Source organism: Ostrea edulis, chromosome 3 (assembly GCF_947568905.1).
Source record: "Ostrea edulis chromosome 3, xbOstEdul1.1, whole genome shotgun sequence".
NCBI lineage: Eukaryota > Metazoa > Mollusca > Bivalvia > Ostreida > Ostreidae > Ostrea > Ostrea edulis.
The window spans coordinates 28,139,280-28,160,356 of NC_079166.1; the positions used below are offsets into that span (position 1 = coordinate 28,139,280).

General features: G+C 36.0%; 2 protein-coding genes across 3 annotated transcripts; one reads left to right on the forward strand and one right to left on the reverse strand.

Annotated features, from left to right (window-relative positions):
* The first annotated feature begins 452 nt into the window (after positions 1-452).
* On the forward strand, positions 453-1,203 carry LOC130053324 (dynein light chain Tctex-type 5-B-like). The gene has a single exon (XM_056160385.1). It carries the CDS (start codon positions 455-457, stop codon positions 1,073-1,075), a length of 621 nt encoding a protein of 206 aa, XP_056016360.1. The 5' UTR covers positions 453-454; the 3' UTR covers positions 1,076-1,203.
* LOC125675732 (uncharacterized) lies at positions 1,202-17,412 on the reverse strand. Of its 2 annotated transcripts, none has more exons than XM_048913519.2 (10): positions 17,076-17,412; positions 12,951-13,510; positions 10,534-10,852; positions 10,214-10,324; positions 9,888-10,088; positions 9,094-9,333; positions 8,218-8,588; positions 7,813-7,874; positions 7,552-7,612; positions 1,202-2,209 (listed from the first exon to the last, which is right to left on the reverse strand). In XM_048913519.2, the coding sequence occupies exons 2-10, from the start codon at positions 13,452-13,454 to the stop codon at positions 2,081-2,083; spliced, it is 1,998 nt and encodes a 665-aa protein (XP_048769476.2). In that variant the 5' UTR covers positions 13,455-13,510; positions 17,076-17,412; the 3' UTR covers positions 1,202-2,080. The 2 variants fall into 2 exon arrangements, with proteins under 2 accessions (XP_048769476.2, XP_048769475.2); XM_048913518.2 differs by having other exon boundaries at positions 17,067-17,412.
* Positions 17,413-21,077: the final 3,665 nt, after the last annotated feature.

Here is a 21,077-nt window from a genome sequence, read left to right on the forward strand (position 1 = left end):
ATTTTGCATAATTACAAATTTTAAATTTTAGATGACACATTTTACCCGAAGAATGCTTGAAATGTGAAAGATATAATAAACTTAGAACGATATCCATTTCTTCTGAAAATTTTGTACACAATAACATACCACAATCTTTGTTTACAAAACCAATAATGAACTCTCTAAAATGAGCTTCTGTGATAATGTATAACCTTAATTTTTATGTGAAATCATTTGAATACATTAGGCGGTAGACTCTGGTCATTAAATGTGAAAACAAAATTTTGGGGAAAATCTTGAGTCAGTCCCTTTAAGCTGTGACTGGAATGACACTAGGTATTCCAATTTCATAATATTTGTATATAATTTTGACTGTATCTATCTTCATTTTCATTGATAAATATATATGTTTATAATTTACACATTTAAAAACCGTGAGTCTAATATTGTTATACTCATGTTATTGAAGGTAATGTTCCACAGAGATTCCGGAGAAGACAAAGATGAAGAAATATTTACGAACTGGAAAGCGAGGCGAGTGTCCATTGCCAAGTCATCCGAAGATGGTTCAAAGGCCACGGCGCAGTCGCAAGGTGCAATCCCGGATAGGATGCACAGGCGGAGATCCACATTTAAAGGAGTGGCGAATTCAATCACCTCTATGTTAGCCATGCGGAAAATGAGCAAGTTCGGACTGAGCATCAGCAATCCAGAGGATCTTAAACCGAAAGTTCGATACGAAAACACGTATAAAATGAAACCAGACTCCGGCAAGGCCGTGAATACGAACAAAATTGAGACTGTAGTGAAGTCGATATTAAATCGCTTCTTAGAAAAGGAGAAATATTCCGCCTCAACATGTAGTAAATTAGCATGTGACCTATCGATTCTAAGAAAGAATGGAGTGAAAGAACTGGGCTTCCCGCGCTACAAGATTATCTGTAACGTCATCATCAGTCAGCTGGGATGTCAGAGCATGCAGACGGCAAGCAGGTGTCTGTGGGACGCCAGCACGGACAACTTTAGTCACGTGACCTACAACAATTCCTCTCTGTGTGCGGTGGTCACTGTGCATTGTGTGTATTATGAATAAAATAAGAAGAATGAAACTAGACTTCTCTCTACATAAACACACATCCGGGATACTCAAAATCCATCACTATACTGTAATATGCAATTTTGAAAACATAACCTCTTGTAATGAATCACAAATCAATAATTTGAGTTTGTTTGGTTGTTTTTTTTTTGCTTAATATTTTCCCAATATAAGTATGATGTAATCTTAATTAAATTTTGATACACTGCCAATCAACAAATGTACATGTATGACTTCCTAGATGATATGATAACTGATCGACATTTTCAACCAAGCATGCAATGTATCCATCGACCTGTCCATTTGGTCAGCATATGTATCCATATATCTGTTTATCTGGTCAACACATGTATCTTTCTATAAATGTAACTCTTCATCATCTAGTCAACTCTATGGTCAACATTGTCATCGTAGTTTAAGCGATGAATGAACATTTTTTGCAAATAGGCATAGATATGTAATTCATTTAGGAACACAGCCGTTATATGTATCCAGATTACTACTGTTTTGGATAGATCGAGGCAAAAAGTGTTCAGTTTAATTTTCCTAACTGTAATAAGGAGTTGACCATCTAATTCTTTCAAATTTCTCAGATACACATGTAACCTGTTGAGAAGCCCAGCAGGATAATTGGAAAAAAAACTTGCTCGTCAGCTAAATGTGTGTTACTCCTATACAATAAAGTAAATACTACCGTATAGCGGTTTTTTTTCGCGGAGTGATAAATTTTGCTTTGCTTATTTTAGCGGTTAGATAGCTTTTCGCTAAAATTTCACTCGCCAAATTATGCCCAAATATCCACACAAATGCGACTTCAATATTTGCAAGAAACATAACTCCTCCTTGTCTGCCAAAAAATTATTAGCACACCTTTGAGCCATCAAATCACCATATTTTAGACCCGCGAAAAAAAATCCGCTATACGGTATTAAATACTGAAACACCATGAAGGTAAACGGCACTCGGGACAGATAAGAGTTCAAGTTTCTTCGTGTTCCATAGTCATTTCATTTCGTCTGAAATCTTTAAATGCTCTAAAGCCGTGGTAAAATCAGCAGCCAGCTGCAGCGCCTCCATTTTGTTTTTGGTTTTTGAAAGCTTCATCACGTGTTTGTAGAAGGAATCGGGAGCCTGCAATGTAAATTAGGGAAATACTATTGCGAAGCCGGTAAAACTAATTACTTAGCGACCGTTAATGAAATAATAAATCGCTTTCCATTGGTTTGTTGAACGGAATATGAAGGTCGAAAAATTAAGAGAGAAAAAATGGATGCATATTTTTCTGCATTGTTTGTGACCTTCATCCCCCGTTTAATAAAACAAGTGAAACCATTTTATTAATTAAACTTTTCTATATTTTTTTGTTAAATGAATACTTTCAAGTGGGTAAAATATAGGTATTATTGAACTGTACGCTTTTTAAACGTAACAGCTACATGTAAAAGTCCCCTGACCTTGACCTGTGTCTATATCTGATATATTTGAACGATGGTAAAGGGAAATAACATAGGAAGGACAAACTCTAAACACATAATAGAAAATCATCACATAACACATGCAAGAGTTATTTATCATTCTAAATTCAAATAAAACGTAAGGAAGAAAAAAACAAACCAAGAAAACATATTTTCCAACAATTTCAACAAAACCGCGAAATAAGTCCAAGTGTTCGTGAAATGTGCACGCGGACAGATGGCACAAAACCGGATCTAACTAGATTGAAACAAAATCTGTCTTAATAGTTGCAAACGACAAGAAATGGATTTTAATAGAAATTAAGCAGAACACACACAGCGAATATAAATGTACTATCATTAGCGGCCACAAATAACAAATGCGAAGATATTTATTCTCAATTCTAACATGGCTATTGCAAAGATCAAAGGATTGTCACGGTCATTATTCTGTGATACACCTTCATACGTAATAGCTGATTACAGAAAAATTGATACTTTATCGCTTGCACTTCGTATTTTGCGAATGCAACAATAAAGTCGATGACCGATAATTCAATTTCTGTATTTATAAAAATCAATCAATTTCTGCTGTAAAACAAATTATATATGGCTGAAGAACGTTTGTCATTCAATATAAACCAATCATCTGCATTACGAGGGCGATACTCATGTAAACGTGGCGATGCAAAGACAATTTTTTGTTGAACTGTGTATCCAAAGATATAATCCCCTAACATACGATGGCTATTCGATATGTAATGTGTATTGTACGATATCTCATAGCATTCGACTCAAATGGTGAAATGAACATTGCATCCCTTCAAAGTATTCTTCGCGGTTTGAAATACATAATTTCAATCTCTGAATCCATTTCTGAAATGCGTCACGGTACGCTGATTTAGGAAGACCTCTGAGGCACTAACTGATGGCTAAGCCAAAGGCTTGACGGGACTTGTAACGACGACCAGATAAGAACTTTTAAAGTTTTGGAAAAAGTCGCATGGGGCTAGATCTGGAGAGTATGATGGGTGTGGCAAAACGTTAACCTTTTTCGACTTAAACAAAAATGCTTCACAAGCTCAGATGTATGTGATGGAGCATTATCATGGAGCATTATCATGAAGTAGACGAACATGCCTAAATCCTGAAACAGGGCGTCGTTTATGATAATATTTGAGCTTTTTTTAGTATTACATCACGGTAATACCGACCTGTAACACTTTTGCCATTCGGCACCAGAATTTGTACGGCTATACTATCACATGAGAAGAATATGCAATAAAGAACTTTATTGTGCCTATGGTTCTTTTGGCAACTACAGGCCTTCTACCGGGTATAGTTAGCCATATTTTGTTTCCAATTTTTATGCCCCCCTTTGAAAAAGAGGGGGCATATTGTTTTGCACCTGTCGGTCGGTCGGTCGGTCTGTAGACCATGTGTTGTCCGCTCAATATCTTGAGAACCATTTACTTGATGATAATGATATTTCATATGTGGGTTAGTTATGAGTAGAAGAGGATCCCTATTGTTTTTCAGGTCAAAAGATCAAAGGTCAAGGGTCAATCTTCTCTGGACATAGGAATATAATGTCTGCTCAATATCTTGAGAACCCTTTGTTTGAAAGACATCAAACTTGGCACACTGATACATCCTAAGGAGTAGATGACCCCTATTGATTTTGAGGTCATATGGTCAAAGGTCAAGGGTCAAACTGGGCATAGGAATATACTGACCATTCAATGTCTAGAGAACCCTTTGCTTGACAGACATCAAACTTGGTACGCCAGTACATCTTCAGAAGAAGATGACCCCCATTGATTTTGAGGTCACATGGTCAAAGGTCAAGGGTCAAACTGGACATTGGAATATACTGTCTGCTCCATATCTTGAGAACCCTTTGCTTGACAGACATTAAACTTGGTACACTGGTACATCTTCAGGAGAAGATGACACTGGACATAGGAATATACTGTCCGTTAAATATCTCGAGAACCCTTTGCTTGACAGACATCAAACTTGATACACTGGTATATCTTCAAGAGAAGATGACCCCTATTGATTTTGAGGTCACATGGTCAAAGGTCAAGGGTCAAACTTGACATGGGAATATACTGCTCAGTATCTTGAGAACCCTTTTCTTGACAGACATCAAACTTAGTACACTGACACGACTTCAGGAGAAGACGACCACTATTGATTTTGAGGTCACATGGTCAAAGGTCAAGGGTCACACTAGACAGGAATATACTGTCCGTTCAATATTTTGAGAACCCTTCGCTTGACAGACATCAAACTTGGTACACTGGTACATCTTCAGGAGAAAATTACCCCTATTTATTTTGAGGTCACATGTTTAAAGGTCAAGGGTCAAACTGGACATAGGAATATACTGTCCGTTCAATATCTTGAGAACCCTTTGCTTGACAGACATCAAACGTGGTACACTGGTACATCTTCAGGAGAAGACGACCCCTATTGATTTTCAGATCACATGGTCAAAGGTCAAGGGTCAAACTGGACATAGGAATATACTGTCCGTTCAATATCTTGAGAACCCTTTGCTTGACAGACATCAAACGTGGTACACTGGTACATCTTCAGGAGAAGACGACCCCTATTGGTTTTCAGATCACATGGTCAAAGGTCAAGGGTTAAACTGTACATGGGAATATACTGTCCGCTCAATATCTTGAGAACCCTTTGCTTGACAGACATCAAACTTGGTACACTGGTACATCTTCAGGAGAAGATGACTACTAATTATTTTCAGGTCACATGGTCAAAGGTCAAGGGTCAAACTGGACATAGGAATATACTGTCCGTTCAATATCTTGAGAACCCTTTGCTTGACAGACATCAAACGTGGTACACTGGTACATCTTCAGGAGAAGACGACCCCTATTGATTTTCAGATCACATGGTCAAAGGTCAAGGGTTAAACTGTACATGGGAATATACTGTCCGCTCAATATCTTGAGAACCCTTTGCTTGACAGACATCAAACTTGGTACACTGGTACATCTTCAGGAGAAGATGACTACTAATTATTTTAAGGTCACATGGTCAAAAGTCAAGGGTCAAATTGCACATAGGAATATACTGTCCGTTCAATATCTTGAGAACCCTTTGCTTGACAGACATCAAACTTGGTACACTGGTACATCTTCAGGAGTTGATGACCCCTATTGATTTTTAGGTCACATGGTCAATCCACTCTTGACATAGGAAGATATTGTCTGCTCAATATTTTGAATTGATGATACTACTCTCAATTAAATGATGTGTGTGTATAACCCTTTTCAATTTTACACCATGGGGGGCATATGTGTTTTACAAACATCTCTTGTTCACATGAGTATTCCTTATGACAAGACCTTTCCATGGGTACTGATTTGACCTGTGACCTTGACCTTGGAGTTTGATATACTTTTTGAAAATTTTAACCTTGCTTATATTTTTTGAACAGTAAGTGGTAGAGCTTTGATATTTCACATGAGTGTTCCTTGTGACAAGACGTTTCCGTTGGTACTAAACCTTTTGACCTTGTCATTTGACCTACTTTAAAGTTTTTTTTTTTACATTGGTCATAACTTCTAAATGGTAAATATTAGAGCTTTCATATTGTACATGAGCATTTCTTGTGACAAGATCTTTCTGCTGGTACCAAGATAATATTATTTGTCCTTGTGACCTTGGCCATCTTCAGAATTGGCCATTATCGGGGGCATTTGTGTTTCACAAACACATCTTGTTCTTACTGGTTCGAAATAGTGAACCCATGTTTCGTCGCCAGTAACAATGTTTGCAAAATGTCACTGATTGAATTTTGGGAAACATTTTGAGCAATTGCTTAGCGGTCTGTACTCGTACCCGTTTTTGGTCATTTTTCAATATATGCGGTATCCATCTGGCAGAAATCTTTTGTACTTTCAAAATGAAATGCACCCGCGATAGCGATATGCCAACAGCTTTGGCAATATCACTAATCTTGTATCTGCCATCAATTCAATATATTTCCCCGACTTTTGCCTTGCCTGTTACAGTCACAGGTCGGCCAGATTTTGCTGCATCTTTGACGGACTCTGTGCCAGTCAGAAATTTCTTTCTCCACCTACGAACTGTCTCATAAGATACATTATCAGACCCATAAACGTCCCCCAATTCAGTAACAATCTGCATTGCCGAATGACCGAGTTGTGTGCGGACTTTTCTATAAGCTCTAATTTCTTCAATATTCTCTACCCTTTTTCCAACCACTTTTACAACAGTGGTTAACGACTGCCTCTATTGAAATGACTATAAATTTAAAACTATGTGGAGCTGAAGGCTCGTGTTTATACTGTTGGAAATGTATTGGATAGAGCTATGCAAGAGTATCATCATCCACGAAATCGCGCAAAGCGTTATCGCGCTGTTGTACAATACACATTACATATCGAACAGCCCTCGTAAAACTAAATACTTGAAATATTTTTTCAAAATAGATTTATACTAGAATACCCATACCATTCCACGTTTTTCGTCAGCAAAACCAATGTAGGCCGTTTTGGAAACTGCCATTAAGTGACCTAATTCGTAGCTATGTAGGAAATGTTTTGAGCCGTAGTAGAATAGAAATAAAGTTCTTGTTTTCGTGTATGTTACAGGATAACCTCCTTGGTCTCGAAATGTTGTTTGAAATATAAAAGCCTCGGCTAACGCTTCGGCTTTTATATTTTATAACATTTCTTGAACTCTGAGGTTATCCAGCAACATACACGAAAACGCGATCATTATTTCTTATTTTCAATGAAACTTGGCATCTCATTTTAGTGTCACACGATTCAGTCGACATATTGTTTATTTTAGTGACAGCTGATGGATACCAAATTAGTTTGCGACTGTTAAATTTGAATAAATAGTTGAAAACATAAATGCTTTTGTCAATCGAAATACAGAATACACACAAGTTGCATCAGAATATAACATATACAACAGACTCGGATCAATCATACACAGAGTAGCTAGAAAATGTACCTCTTCCTTCATCTGTGCCAAGAAGACGATGTCTTTAGCTCTGTAACTCTCAAATATCTCCCTGAAAGAATACCAACTGTACATATGAAATTCGCACTCCGATTCATTTATGCATTTGCAACTGTTTCGACCTTTTTAAAAGTTTAGACTAATGTCTTTTCTCGTACGATTTTCATTGGATAGATGGTGACATTGTGAAAATAAAGAATGATATGGGGGAAAAAATCCATCCTTGCGAATTATGTTTCAGCCTGCGCTTACCGCGGTAGGTTATGTTTTTCTAACCAAGCACCAAATTGTTCCTTGTCCATCTTTGAGAACTTCTGAAATGTAAACATCTCACATCTGAATTCTGGATAATTTCAAAAACGCGAACAGTATAATTGCGTATTGCATTAGTTACTGAATGTCTACAGACATTTGTCGGGTTGATAAAAGTCCATAGCTGCGGGCGAAGCGAATAAGCGTTTATTTCAACGAGGACCAGAAAGATACTTTACTTAAACATTGAAAAAGACTGGTCAGACGTTCTATTGCCGTCTAAACTTTGCTGTACATTTAGACGGCAATCACGTGACGTGTTTTATCCAATGACAAAGCGCCAATCTACACCAAGGCAAAACAAATGAAAACTTCAAAGAATAAACCATTCTACTTTAAGTTCACCTTCCATCTTTTGGCCTTTTTCTTGTTTTGGGAAAGATCTACTTTCTGCGGAGGAACACTATATATTGACTGTCCGTGTGTGGATGGTGGGGGTGCACTGTATGTAGGTTGTCCATGGGAAGAAACGACTGGTGATTGTTGCATGACAGTCCCCTGTTTTGTAATCCCATCTGTACTATCCCCCGGGCCTTTAAAACACCTTCGTCCGAGTTCTACCGTTAGTTCTTCCATTTTCATTTCAAAAGGTTTGTTGACGAAGTCGTAGTGATAATCCCCGGCAGTCATCAAAGCGAGCCAGCCCTCTGATACATAACCTGGGTCTACTAGCAGTGGAATCCTTGCCCTTTTTAACGAGGATGCGTACGCAGCCTCTGCATGGATAAAAATAAAGAGGTTCATGGACCACAAAACTCACTTACTGCTAACGTCGAAGAATTTTAAGACACCGATTTTTAAAAAGTACACTGTATGGGAATGTTTACACACTGAGCTGTCAAATTGCGCTAGCATATCTTTCCTATATATTTCTATGTACAAACTTTAAATCCCTCGCTGCCTCACCTCCGTCCTATTGCTCACGCTCTATCTTGATTTAGACTATACATTCACTTCACTCAATGAAACGTTGTACCGCGTTTGGTTAAAATTGTACAAGGGCCTCAGACTGGTAAAGTTGGCGAAAATGGGAAAGGTTAAAGCCAAGAGACGAGAGACAAATTTTTGTTCAGATACGGTTTAGATTAGCTAAAGGAGAATTGTAGAGAAAAATATCACCGTCTCAATGTAATAATAACACATCTAACCTTTCAACCAACATGCGAACCTTCTCAACCTTTGCGGTTGGTAATACGTATGTAATGCTATTCATTTACTGACCTCTCCTACAATATTCGCTTCTTTGATAGCTGTAGGACATGGAAATCAAAACCACCGAGGCGTTCTGAATGGCTTCTGCCATTCGATCATAGACATTATCCCGCATTTGTTCAATGTCCATCCATACGGTAAACCCCGCTTCCGTTATGGCTTGCTTTATCCTCAACAATAGATGGCGCTGTTCTCGAGAATAACTAATCATTACGTGGCCTTTCGTTTTCTTTTGAGTAAACTCTTGAACTAAAGAAATTTACAAATAAATATTACCATTTATGAAATGATGATGTAGTAAAGAAATGTGTACACATTAACTAGAAATATTAATTCTCCATATTCAGTTCAAATGGATATTTTGTTTGGACGGATATTACAAACATTTTGCCATGATTTTATTGTGTTTAAAAACCACTGTTAATCTGGTAGATATCTGTATTTCCATACCGTGTTTCCTCAACAGAACAGGTTCATCACTATTTAGAAAGTCACATTACGGGAAGGGGTTCAAATTAGGTCTATACTACTCATACATGTAGTAATAAGATGGAAAATAATTTATACAGGAAAACAGGGAAATTTCACCCCGTGTTATTTTCGTGGAAATTCAAATTCGCTTAAAGTTGCTTTTTGCTGCTTTCAAGTAAGGAAGGAATTTCTATTCCATCTGTTTCATACTCAACCAAAGAGCGAAAATAAAATCAATAAAATAAAATCAATAAACCGGGAGCGTTGTGCATAATAAGACTGAAAACAATGTTATGTAACATTACATGTGTGCAAGTGTTGAATAAAATTACCTAAAGATGAGTATTTTTGGGAGGAGTGCAGTTGTTCCGATAATGTCCACAGTACACCTTTAGCAGACTCGCGGACAGATGAGAATTGGGAACGCTGGGCTAGATCGAAGAGAGTAGTCACGACATCTGTTTTTTCGTCCGATACAAATATTTTCTTGTTGTCGTCATCAAATGCAAGATGAGCAAGAGTCTTCGTAGCGGCTAAATTTAATAGAAGAAAAAAAACAGCACTGTGAATTTAACACGACAATAGCTTTTGATTTGATATTGAAGCAGAATGCCTTTAGCTATGAATACAAGAATATCTATAGTGTTTAATTACTCACTAAGTTGCTCTATTTCCTCTGACTGTTTTAACAGTTTGTTGAGCGGCCCAAGTACACCGTATTGCACCAAAATCTTCTTGTTGGAATCAAATATTGCAAGGTTGCCTATTACTAAAACAACAAATTGTTGACTTCAATACATCCTTTTTCTGTATGTTATATTATACACAATTAGATGTATACAAGAAATGCATATAACATATTCAGTGTTAAAGAAATTCTAAATTTACTGCTTCATAAAATAGGAGAAAGAACATAATCTTCCATCAATTAAAGCTGGTGCTGTTGGCTGAAATGATGATCAAATGAAATATGCGTACTCTTTGCCAGCTCGAATGCTAGCCATCCGTTGAACTGCCCGGATTTACATTGTATAGCTTCCTCTATCCCGCACATCATGTATTCTACGTCACTACGACTTCCCGCCATGCATGCGTCATTTTCGTTCATGATGTCACTAGCAGCTGCCAAAATTGGGACGCTCAGCAAAAAGTTATTTTTTACGCTTTCAATCTCCAAGTACTTTAGGTAGACCGGAAGGAACCCTGCCGCTCGGACACTAGTGGTTGTGACGTCACAGAATGTACACATATTGTGTGTCGTTGCACTTATAAAATCCACAGCATTGTTCTGTCTTGTCTAATATATATAAAGTCATCAGTTAGAAAAAAACACTATATATTTTTTTTCATAATCATATTTCGAGTTCCACCGTAAATTGGCTGAAATATTGCCAAAACGGCTTACAATCTCAATCAATCAATCTATTTTGAGTTCTAAATGAATGAAATAATCACTCTTTAAAATGTTTAGAAAATTTTGTAGATATATATCAATAAAACGACTGCTCCGAAATAAGTGGACCGCTCTTAAACGAAAAGTTCACTTTCATTATCACATTTAAAATGATACAGAAAAAGATCATTTAGGCAAGTCGTAAAGTTCCACTAGACATCTTGCAGCCAAGAGGAACATACTAGTTTTGTAATTAAATTTTCTGTAGAAAGTACCGACAATTTTGCAAGCTTTTAGTCTAGTGAGATTTTTATTTTATTTATTTAGGAATAGGCATGTTTACAAGAAAACATCACAGAAAGACATAAATTTAAAACCATAAATCTTGTAAAATACATGGTTACAAAGTAAACTCTTTAAGCTATTTCAGTGATATTAAAATATAGTGGATATAATGCATATTCCCACATGACTTATTTCCAATAGTGTCCTTTTAACCTTTATAAATGGCATACACAATATATTATAAGAACAACAAAAAGAGTGAGTATTGAGAAAATGGGGGGAAAAAGAAGAAGAAATGCATTCAAATTGAAACACATAATGTTTTATACCCTAACTGAAATACAACAGTATCGATTATTAGATATATGTACAACAGTACCGATTATTACTTTCTTGAACGGTGAACCAAAGATGATAACTAAAAATGTACATGGTAATGTACCGAGGTCAATAATACAAACAGTCACTATCTGCCATTTTCTAGATTTCAGCGAGTAAATGTTTTTTAACTTCTGATTTAAAAGGCCTAAATGTTATTGCCTATACATTTGATATGATCGCTGATCAGGAAGAGAGTTCCAATCTTTGATGCCGTTACAATAGAAAATTTCGGATTCCATTTTCTCAACCCTTGGTAAATTAAACTTACTCGATCTAGTTGAACTAGTGGAACAGTTTCTTCTAAAATTATTTTTTCAAATATATGGACATTTATCATGAAAAATATTAAAGACGTGATTGAGTCGAAGTTGTTTTACTCTATTGCTAATGTTCAAATAATTCAGTTTTTCAAATACTGTAGCATTTACAGTACTTCTGGGAGATAAATCTAAAATAAATCTGATAACCTTATTTTGAGTAACCTGTAGTTTGTTCTTAAGCTTAATTGTCAAACCATCGTACCAGGAAGCACATGTATAGTCAATATGACAATGAATTAAAGCATGACTGAAATTGGTAAACAACTTTGATGACTGCATGTGGACATATGATTTAGAAGCAGTTAATTGATTGATTGATTGTATATTGCTTAATGTCCCTCTCAAAAATATTTCAGTCATGGAGACGTCACCATTGTCGGTGAAGGGCTGCAAAATTTAGGCCTATGTTCGCGCGGCGGCGCTTACGGCCTTTGAACAGGGAGGGATCTTTATCCTATACGACAAGCAAGGGGTACTGAGGACCTATTCTAACCCGGATTCCCACGGTACTAGAAATGTAGGGAAAAATGAATATTTTCATAATTTGTATGGTTGCCTATACTTTTCTTGGCATATTTTGAACAACCATGGGGAAAGGAATCTTTTCACCATGAACTTTCTTAGGAAATGATATTTTAATCGAATTTATATGTCAGAAATGTTTTTTACAGGGATTAATTGATAGGGGTTAAAGTTAATCTCTATATTAGATATTTCTTATATGCATGTCTTGGTCAATTTGAAAATTCTTTTGGTGAATCACTGTGTAAATTAATTAATCTTTTATTTTATACCAAGTTTTGTATTACATAGCGATGAAAAATTGGGGTTTTATGAATCGGGTACCTTAAGAGAAGTAAGAAAGGTTGAATGCTTAATATTGAAGTCTAAGTTGAATATAAGAATGATTGAAAATGGTATTTGGTTGTTTGTATGTAGAGCAAAATTCATAGATTCGTTGATACATGTATTTAAAAAATTGCTAGATAAAGCAAAGTAGTACATTTTGTACTTACATCTGACTTCTTTGTAATGTACAGATCATAAATAGAATCTAGGGCGTCTTTTGCGTACGTTAGCAAGTCTTTGGCCGCTGAGAGTTTCATGGACATATCAGACGAAAATATGGTTCCATTCATGAACAATTCCCATACATTCAGCTCAGTTTTTGATATGCGCGGGAGATTTTTCCGATTTTGCAGACAGAGAGCAATCATGTCGTCGAACAGACTACTTTCTTTCAACACGTCAGAGCACAATCTCTTTCCGAGCTGAAACTTTTCTGAAAGTTTCAATCCTGTTGTCATTAAACCGCCTACTCCATTAGCGAGTGTCTCTATAGCTTTTGAAATTTCCGCAGAATCCAAAGATTTCCCTTCGGACCTAGAATGTCGTATTTCTGATAGTAGTCTCTCGTTGTCTTCAATATAACCTTGTATCAGTTTCTGCTTTTTGTCAATGGCGCCTGTAGAGGCAGAAGGCGGTGTTTGTGGGCCCTTTGGTAGTTTCGTAGAAAACATTTTTTCCCCCCTTTCCGTCTTCAAACTATAGGGACAGGTTTCGTTGATTCATAATCCTAGAAACAGATTATGAAAACAGTTTTACTCTGAACGATTCATGATAAATTAAAAAAAAAAATGCTAATTTGATTCAGTGCGATATCCGGAAAATCAAAATAGCTAATACTTAAAGAAAATCAAATTTTAAAAAAGTATCAAAATGAAAAAAAGAAAAGAAAAAGAAAATATTTTCATTTCGTATCTTAGTTTCTATTTGAAAATCTATCATTAAATGATTTCATTTCTATATTCCTCAATTTTTGAAATATTTGGTTTGCATTGAAACGGGCTTTATATGGGCATTTTGGACAGCATATTTATTACTCCTGGTACGTTGATAAACAAAGTGAAAATTAGTCAGACACCCAGAACCAGTGTAAAAAAAAAAAAAAAGGCTCCCTGCAAAATAGGACGGATAACATAAATATCCAACATATGACGTTATATTTCAATCAATGTCTGGTTAACGTTATACCACAAAATGACTTCAAAATAACTCAAAATGCATATGATGACATTACCTTTCGGTCCGTGTTTGTCCAACAACTATTTTGTATTGCTTATAGGAGTTATGAGATTGATCACTGTTCGTTATCTTCGCCTTTAGTGGTATACTTTATAAAACCGCGACCTTCACAATTATTTTGTACTGTTTTATAGAATGAAATAAAAAATATGGAAATATATATTTAAAAAATATAATTTGCAATCTCACACTATTTCGCGCAATGATTTCTTAAATCGTGAAACTATTTTTTATTGAATGAAACAATCTGTCCATTTGTTTCGTAAAAATAAATATTCAATAAGATTATGACAATGATATAAAAAAGGAAAACAAGTTATGCAATGGCTCATGCAAATTCGCTCTCAAAGTTGTTTTGAACATATTTTATTGTACATACATAATATACAAAAGGATCAAAAACAAATTCAAATAACTTACGAGTTCTTCTTCTTAAAAATATAACAATATATTATTGTAGAAAATTAATGTTCAAAAAATTTAAATTGAACATCAAAGTTCTGTTACACGTGAGAGGTTGATGTTCTGTTACACGTGAGAGGTTGATGTAAATGATTAATAATAAATAAGAACATATCAATATATAAGTTACTATAGCTGAGACAAGATACACGTAAATATAAAATGGACAATTTTAGAATATACATTTGTTTTGAATAGGAAAACACGCATTAGACAACAAGCATTCTGAGAGTATTGCATGGCAATACATAGTCCCCTACCGGTTGCAAAAATTACTGTACCACAACAATATTCGAAGTTCATTATGTAAGTTATGGTAAAAGGGAAAGTTTGGGAACCAGGATAGGAATGGTTAGAAATCAACTACTGTTCGAGTAGAGACTAGACCAAGAAAAAGACAAATTTATAATTAGGTTTAGGTCTTTAACCAAGTCAATAAACTGTGACATGTAGGTGATCATGAATAATTTAGCTATATTGTTGTATTACTATGCTAGAAGTTTTAATGAGTGTAGTACTCTTATCTACAGAGATAAGAAACTTGGATGTAAACTAACAATTCATGCTATTTCTCTAAGCCCAAGGGCCATAACTTAATGAAAAATCAACGCACCGAGATGAAATTCGAACTTGATCTGTAACTTGTTATGGCAAAGCAATGTACCAAATATCAAATGAATATCTGCAAACACAACCAAAAAAGAAGGCCGGAAAACTAATAATTCATGCAATTTTTTCTAAGTCCAAAGGCCATAACTTAGTGGAAAATCAACGGACCGAGACGAAATTCGAACTTGATCTGTAACTTGTTATGGCAAAGCAATGCACCAAATATCAAATGAATATCTGCAAACACAGCCAAAAAAGTTTGGAAAACTGATAATTCGTGTTATTTTTCTAAGTCCAAGGACCATAACTTAATTAAAAAAATCAACAGACCCAAAAAGTCTGGAAAACTGATAATTCATTCTATTTTTCTAAGTTCAAGGGCCATAACTAAGTGAAAAATCAACGGACCAAGACTAAATTCGAACTTGATCTGTAACTTGTTATGGCAAAGCAATATACCAAATACAAAATGAATATCTGCAATAACAGAGAAAAAAGTGCGGAAAACTGGACTGACTGACGGACGGACGGAGCGCAAACCTAAAGTCCCCTTCGACTTTGTCGGTAGGGAACAAATAAGCACAAGACAGAAACTGGAAGCCAATTAATGAATACACCATTAATAAAGAAGAAAGCCCACATTATATCTACTGTGGGGTATCCATACATCTTTTAGTCTCTGTGATAAACCTTTGCACCAGAAGAAACACATTTCTATTTTCGATCTCCGAGAGATCCACACACAAATAAACCAACTACAGATGGGTAGTTTATTGTATGGAAACATGTTGTAATATGTTGGATGTAAAAAGTAAAGTTTTTTTGTCTCGTTATATAGCATGCAATTACTTTTCAACAACAATACACGCGTGGGTACTCGAGTTAGAATATGTCCTCAGTACCCCTTGTTTGTCGTAAGAGGCGACTAAATGGGGCGGTTCTTCAGATGAGACCGCAAAACCTAAGGTCCCAAACCCTACCCAGAGTTATCGTTCCTTTCACTCACATGTACCTCTGTCAACGTCTCAAAATAAGCAATATTATTCCACATGTAAATCCACTTTTTTTTACGGTTATTAAAACTAAGAACTACTTTATCAAATACCGGGAAAATGTTGGACAAGCAACTGTTTGGTTTTTTTTTTATTCCCCATTACGATGCATTCTTCATACACCTATATGTATAGGCCTGGTGCAATAGAACAACCCAATATCCGCGTTTCGACCCAAATAAATGCTTCTTGTGTCACAAAAAATTGACATCTGCTCAGTATTTATCTATTTACATATAGTTTTCTAACTGAAGTTGAAACCATTCTTTATTCGAGCACACGTGGCATTTTACAAGAATCTTGTAAAACGCTCGAGACGTTGACAGAGGTGTATGTGAGATTGATAGAGGTCCCTCTCGAGAATTTTTCACTCATATGGGGACGTCACCACTGCCGGTGAAGGGCTGCAAAATTTAGGCCAATGATGGGCGTTTGTGGTCTTTGAGCAGGGAGGGATCCTTATCGTGCCACACCTGCTGTGACAAGGGACCTCGGTTTTTGCGGTCCCATCGCACACATGTTTAACGACATTTATGGAAATATACGAAGTATTCAAACATGAAAGCTAAATTTCTAGTAACATTACAATTGATAGACTGAATTGTTATTAGCTGTGATCAGAATTCTAACTGCATTGTTATATGCAACAAATGCTATATTTCTGTACAGCTGTGCTCAACCATGTCATCACGGTAAGTTACAACACGTGACCCCAACCCAATAACCAGTGTGCACACATGTTGGGGCATCTAACGAAGCGTGGTTCACATTGAATACATCGTAGAGTTATTTCCTATTCCGTAACCACGCATGTATTATTTTTCATTCCTATTCTTTTAAAACATTGAATTTTTAAAACATAACTTTACTATCAATTTACCACTGAGCATGTCATTCATTATTCATTGTACTCAAATAAATTACCTTACTGACCTAGTTGTGTTCCTAACTTCCGGATTAGAGTACTCTCTCCGGGTTACCAGAAGATGTTAGAAGGAATTTCATGTCGCTTGATGAAGTCAGTGTTCGAGTTTAATTCGTGAGGCAAATAAGGCCAGCATGTACATGTATACACGTGTCATGCTTTGTTGATTCGTGACAGTGCTGCGTTTAGTGATACTACAAGTATAAACATTGCCATGGCTGATCTATCACAAACAGATCGATCGGGGTATTTAAAAATGTCTGTATCTCCGCTGTTAGATTGTGTGTAGTCCTAACCGTCTCCCTTTTGATTGATATATACAAACATAAATACAAAAAAAAAAAAAAAAAAAAAAAAAAAAAAAAAGAAGAGAAAATTAATTCATTCTATATATAAAACAAATATAAGAAGAAACGAACTGACTCCATAGAAACTTGTCAGCTATTTTTATATTCATGTTTGTATGTATGAAAAGAGATATGCGATGCTCTAAGTGTATGAACAGTCCACGAAAAATGAAATGACTGCAGTTGTGCCTGTTCTTAGGAAGAGATTGTTGATCACCAATGTTTAATTGACCATCTTTCACTGAAATTTGATTTTGAATTTAATGAACCTTTAAAGGGACTGGTTCACGTTTTTCGAAAGAAATGTTTTTCATTTTTCATGTTAAAAATCAAAATTATAGCTCATTTAATGCTGACAACAAAAATTTGGACCGTCTGAATGCAAGGACAAGCTTCGATTCTGTGTTATGTAAACAAAGACTCGAGTCTTTTTATATAAACAAAAAACCCAGTGAAACGTTAATTTTGTAATTTAAAGCATCTTCATTTTGTACAATCACACATTTTAACTTTTAAATGACACATTTTACCCAAAGTATACTTGAGATGTGATATATACAATAAACTTGAACCAGAATCCATTTATTTTGAAAACCCCGTAAACAATAACACACCTCCATCTTTGTTTTCAAAGCAACTAATAAACTCTGAGTCTCTATAATGACCTTCTATCATAATGATTAACCTTAATTTTTTGTGAAGCTTTCTAAACATATTAGACTGTAGATTTTGATCATTTAAAGTGAAAAACAAAATTTGAAGGAAAATCGTGAATCAGTCCCTTTAACATTTTGTAACCATCATTACATGCAATGTTAATTGTTTATTAGAATTGCGTTGTATCGTGATTTGTATTGAAAGGGAAACAACTCGCTTTAGATCAGCGTTGAATGTTCAGGTTTACAAAGGTTATCGCGTGATGATCACGATTTGGTGCACGTGTGTTAATTGATGACTGCATAATTCTAATAACTGATTAGTAAAATGCCTGAGTTTATACACATATTCGTTAAGCCAGTCTGAATAGAAATTGAACTACGGTACTACACGAACCTCCCTACATCCGCCGATGCCGGGTGGTGATAGATACAAATACATTGTGTATGAGGTTCACTGTAAACAATGCTCAGTGATCACCAAACTAGTGTAAATATAAATTTATATATATAATTCTCCTATTCATATTTTGATTTATTATCATTCAGAGGACTTTTTAGCTGCCCTTATGAATTTCAGCTACTAATTCGAGAGATTTTCCTTAGGATGACTTATTCAAATCAATTCCTAATTTGCACAGAAATTTAAAGAGACTAGAGAAAGCATTTTAAAGTCTAAAAATGTATAGAAAAATACAAAATATATATCACACTAGAATACACTGTACACATGTATCAAAATAGAATACACATGTACATGTATCAAAATAGAAGACACTGAACACATGTACCAAAATAGAAGACGCTGTACACATGAAACCAGATTAACAAAACCCGAAATTAAATTGGAACAAATAGACGATATGATTCATCACTGTGATCTAATTGATTATTAATAAATCTGGATGACGGAAATGTTTGAACTTTCTATACTAATATCGTAAACCGCTAATGGACTGGAGAAGCTGCCTTGTTACATCCCAAATCGTCGCCGGCGACGAATTGGGATGGGCGACGATATGGGGTTTCTTATGTAACACTCCAAATAGTACATCCCAAACAGTGGTGTAGCTACACTGCAGCACTGTATGCACGTGCTTACAAATATTTTCTTTAAATTTTTATTACATATTACGAAAAATGTCCTCAGCTTTTGGGGGACTGCCGACCCAACACCCCCTGCTTACAAATATTTCAAACTTAGCTACGCCACTGTCAAATCGTCGCCCCTAATGATAGTGCAATCTTGTCCCAAATCACGTCGGAATGCCGGGCAACGATTTGGGGTGAAATGTCATCCCAAATCGTAGCCGGCGACGATTTGGGAAGTGGCGACGATTTGGGGTGTAACATGCCTTAGTGTAACGATATCTACCGACTTCTCACTGAATGCATGTACCGTTCTGATATCACTGCACATGATGAAAACATGGCTGTTGGGTTTAGAGGTTTAAAGATCAGACCCAGTTGCACAAAAGTTAGTTAACTTCAACTGACAGTTAACGACTAGTTATCACTATATAAATGTAAGAGTTAATGGCAAGTTAACTTTTGTACAACTGGGTCCAGGGCCCCGTTGCATGAAGGTTAGTGAACTGTAAAATATTAGTTACAGTTTTAAAACTTGTAATTAACTCTTACACTTAGGCCAATACAGCGTTAAGTGGACGTTAACTGTCAAACTTAACTAACTTTTGTGCAACTGCGTTCTGAGCAATACTAGCATTCATACACATATTTGGATACTTCAGATCACAAAATGTTTGTAAGAGTCCGGCGAGATCGGTATACCAATAAACACTAGGCAAAACTTCTCTTTTAATGGAAAAAAAGGAGTCTGAATACTTTTAGAGGCTGCAATTACGAACAATACAATAGAGACCTTAGCTCGGTTGACCGAGTACAGTCGTCACAAATACACGTGTAAACACTAGCGAGATTTTCTCCTGTTACGGAAATAGAGGAATCTGGACACTTTAAGATGCTGCCGATACCAGCAACAAACAAAATCTTGGTTTCAAGACCAAACACAGTCGTGACGTATTCCTCATGTTTTTATGTGGATGGTTGGAGACTATAGCTGTGCATCTTTTAAACGACTCTCTGGTCTAATGTCACATCCATCGATATCAGGCCTGGAGGTTATTACATTTTTTGAGCACGTTTTCATACTCAAACTCAAATCAGTGATCTAAATCGTACTGATACTCAAAAGTGAAGGTATTAAAACTTTTATGAGATTATTCTCATACTCAAATGAAGTTTTTTTTCCCCGAGTATGCTGGGAGCTTGCTTAGAGCTGTTCTCAAAAACAAGCATGGCTCAATTTGAGTATGAGTACAGTAAAGTTTTATAATCTCCAAGCCAGGTCTCGCAAACATTTAAAATAAACCACCAAAATATACCAACAAATGCATATACCTCAACAATGATACTTCAAAATTAGTAATTTAGCGTCCTCAACTGGTGGTGGTGGTGGTGGGTGGGTGGGGGGGATTTGCCGTTGTCCTTCGAAATCAAATACAGTCGCTTTTGAATAGAGCCATGGAGAACCTTGTTCCCACTTCGTGACATCATATCGAAAGAGGAGGTGTTGGTGAACACTTGTATTTTGATAAAAATGCAAACCGCGTTGACCAGGGGCGGTTCCAGAAATTGTGGTTACGGGGGCGCCACTTTATGAGGCAGTGGGTCCTAGATTTTACAGATTTTTAAAGTCATTTGTACTATTTTCTATCATTTTAATGAGATGAAATTAATAAAATGACCCAAATGTTAAGGGTTTTTTGGGGGAAAATTAGGTTCTCCCAATAAAGTAATTCAAGAAATCAAAGGATTTTACCAGTTATTTCTCCGAGAGTGGAAGCAATTATTGCTTCTTTTATCGTTTAGTACATTTTCCGAAACAAGATACCGCGATTTACCTTAAATTTGAAAATTTTAGGGGGCGCCCCCTCTAAATCCGCCACTGTTGACTTTGACCGACAAAAATGTTTCGAGAACTGTG

What these genes read in the sequence shown, in the direction of transcription:
- LOC130053324 (XM_056160385.1), top strand. Translation starts at nt 455, where the DNA reads ATGTTCCACAGAGATTCCGGAGAAGACAAAGATGAAGAAATATTTACG.
- LOC125675732 (XM_048913519.2), bottom strand. Translation starts at nt 13,454, where the DNA reads ATGTTTTCTACGAAACTACCAAAGGGCCCACAAACACCGCCTTCTGCC. An exon ending in AGAGGAAATAGAGCAACTTA is followed by an intron (nt 10,089 to 10,213) that starts GTGAGTAATTAA and finishes TATTAAATTTAG; the next exon opens with CCGCTACGAAGACTCTTGCT. An exon ending in TGGCACAGATGAAGGAAGAG is followed by an intron (nt 2,210 to 7,551) that starts GTACATTTTCTA and finishes TTTACATTGCAG; the next exon opens with GCTCCCGATTCCTTCTACAA.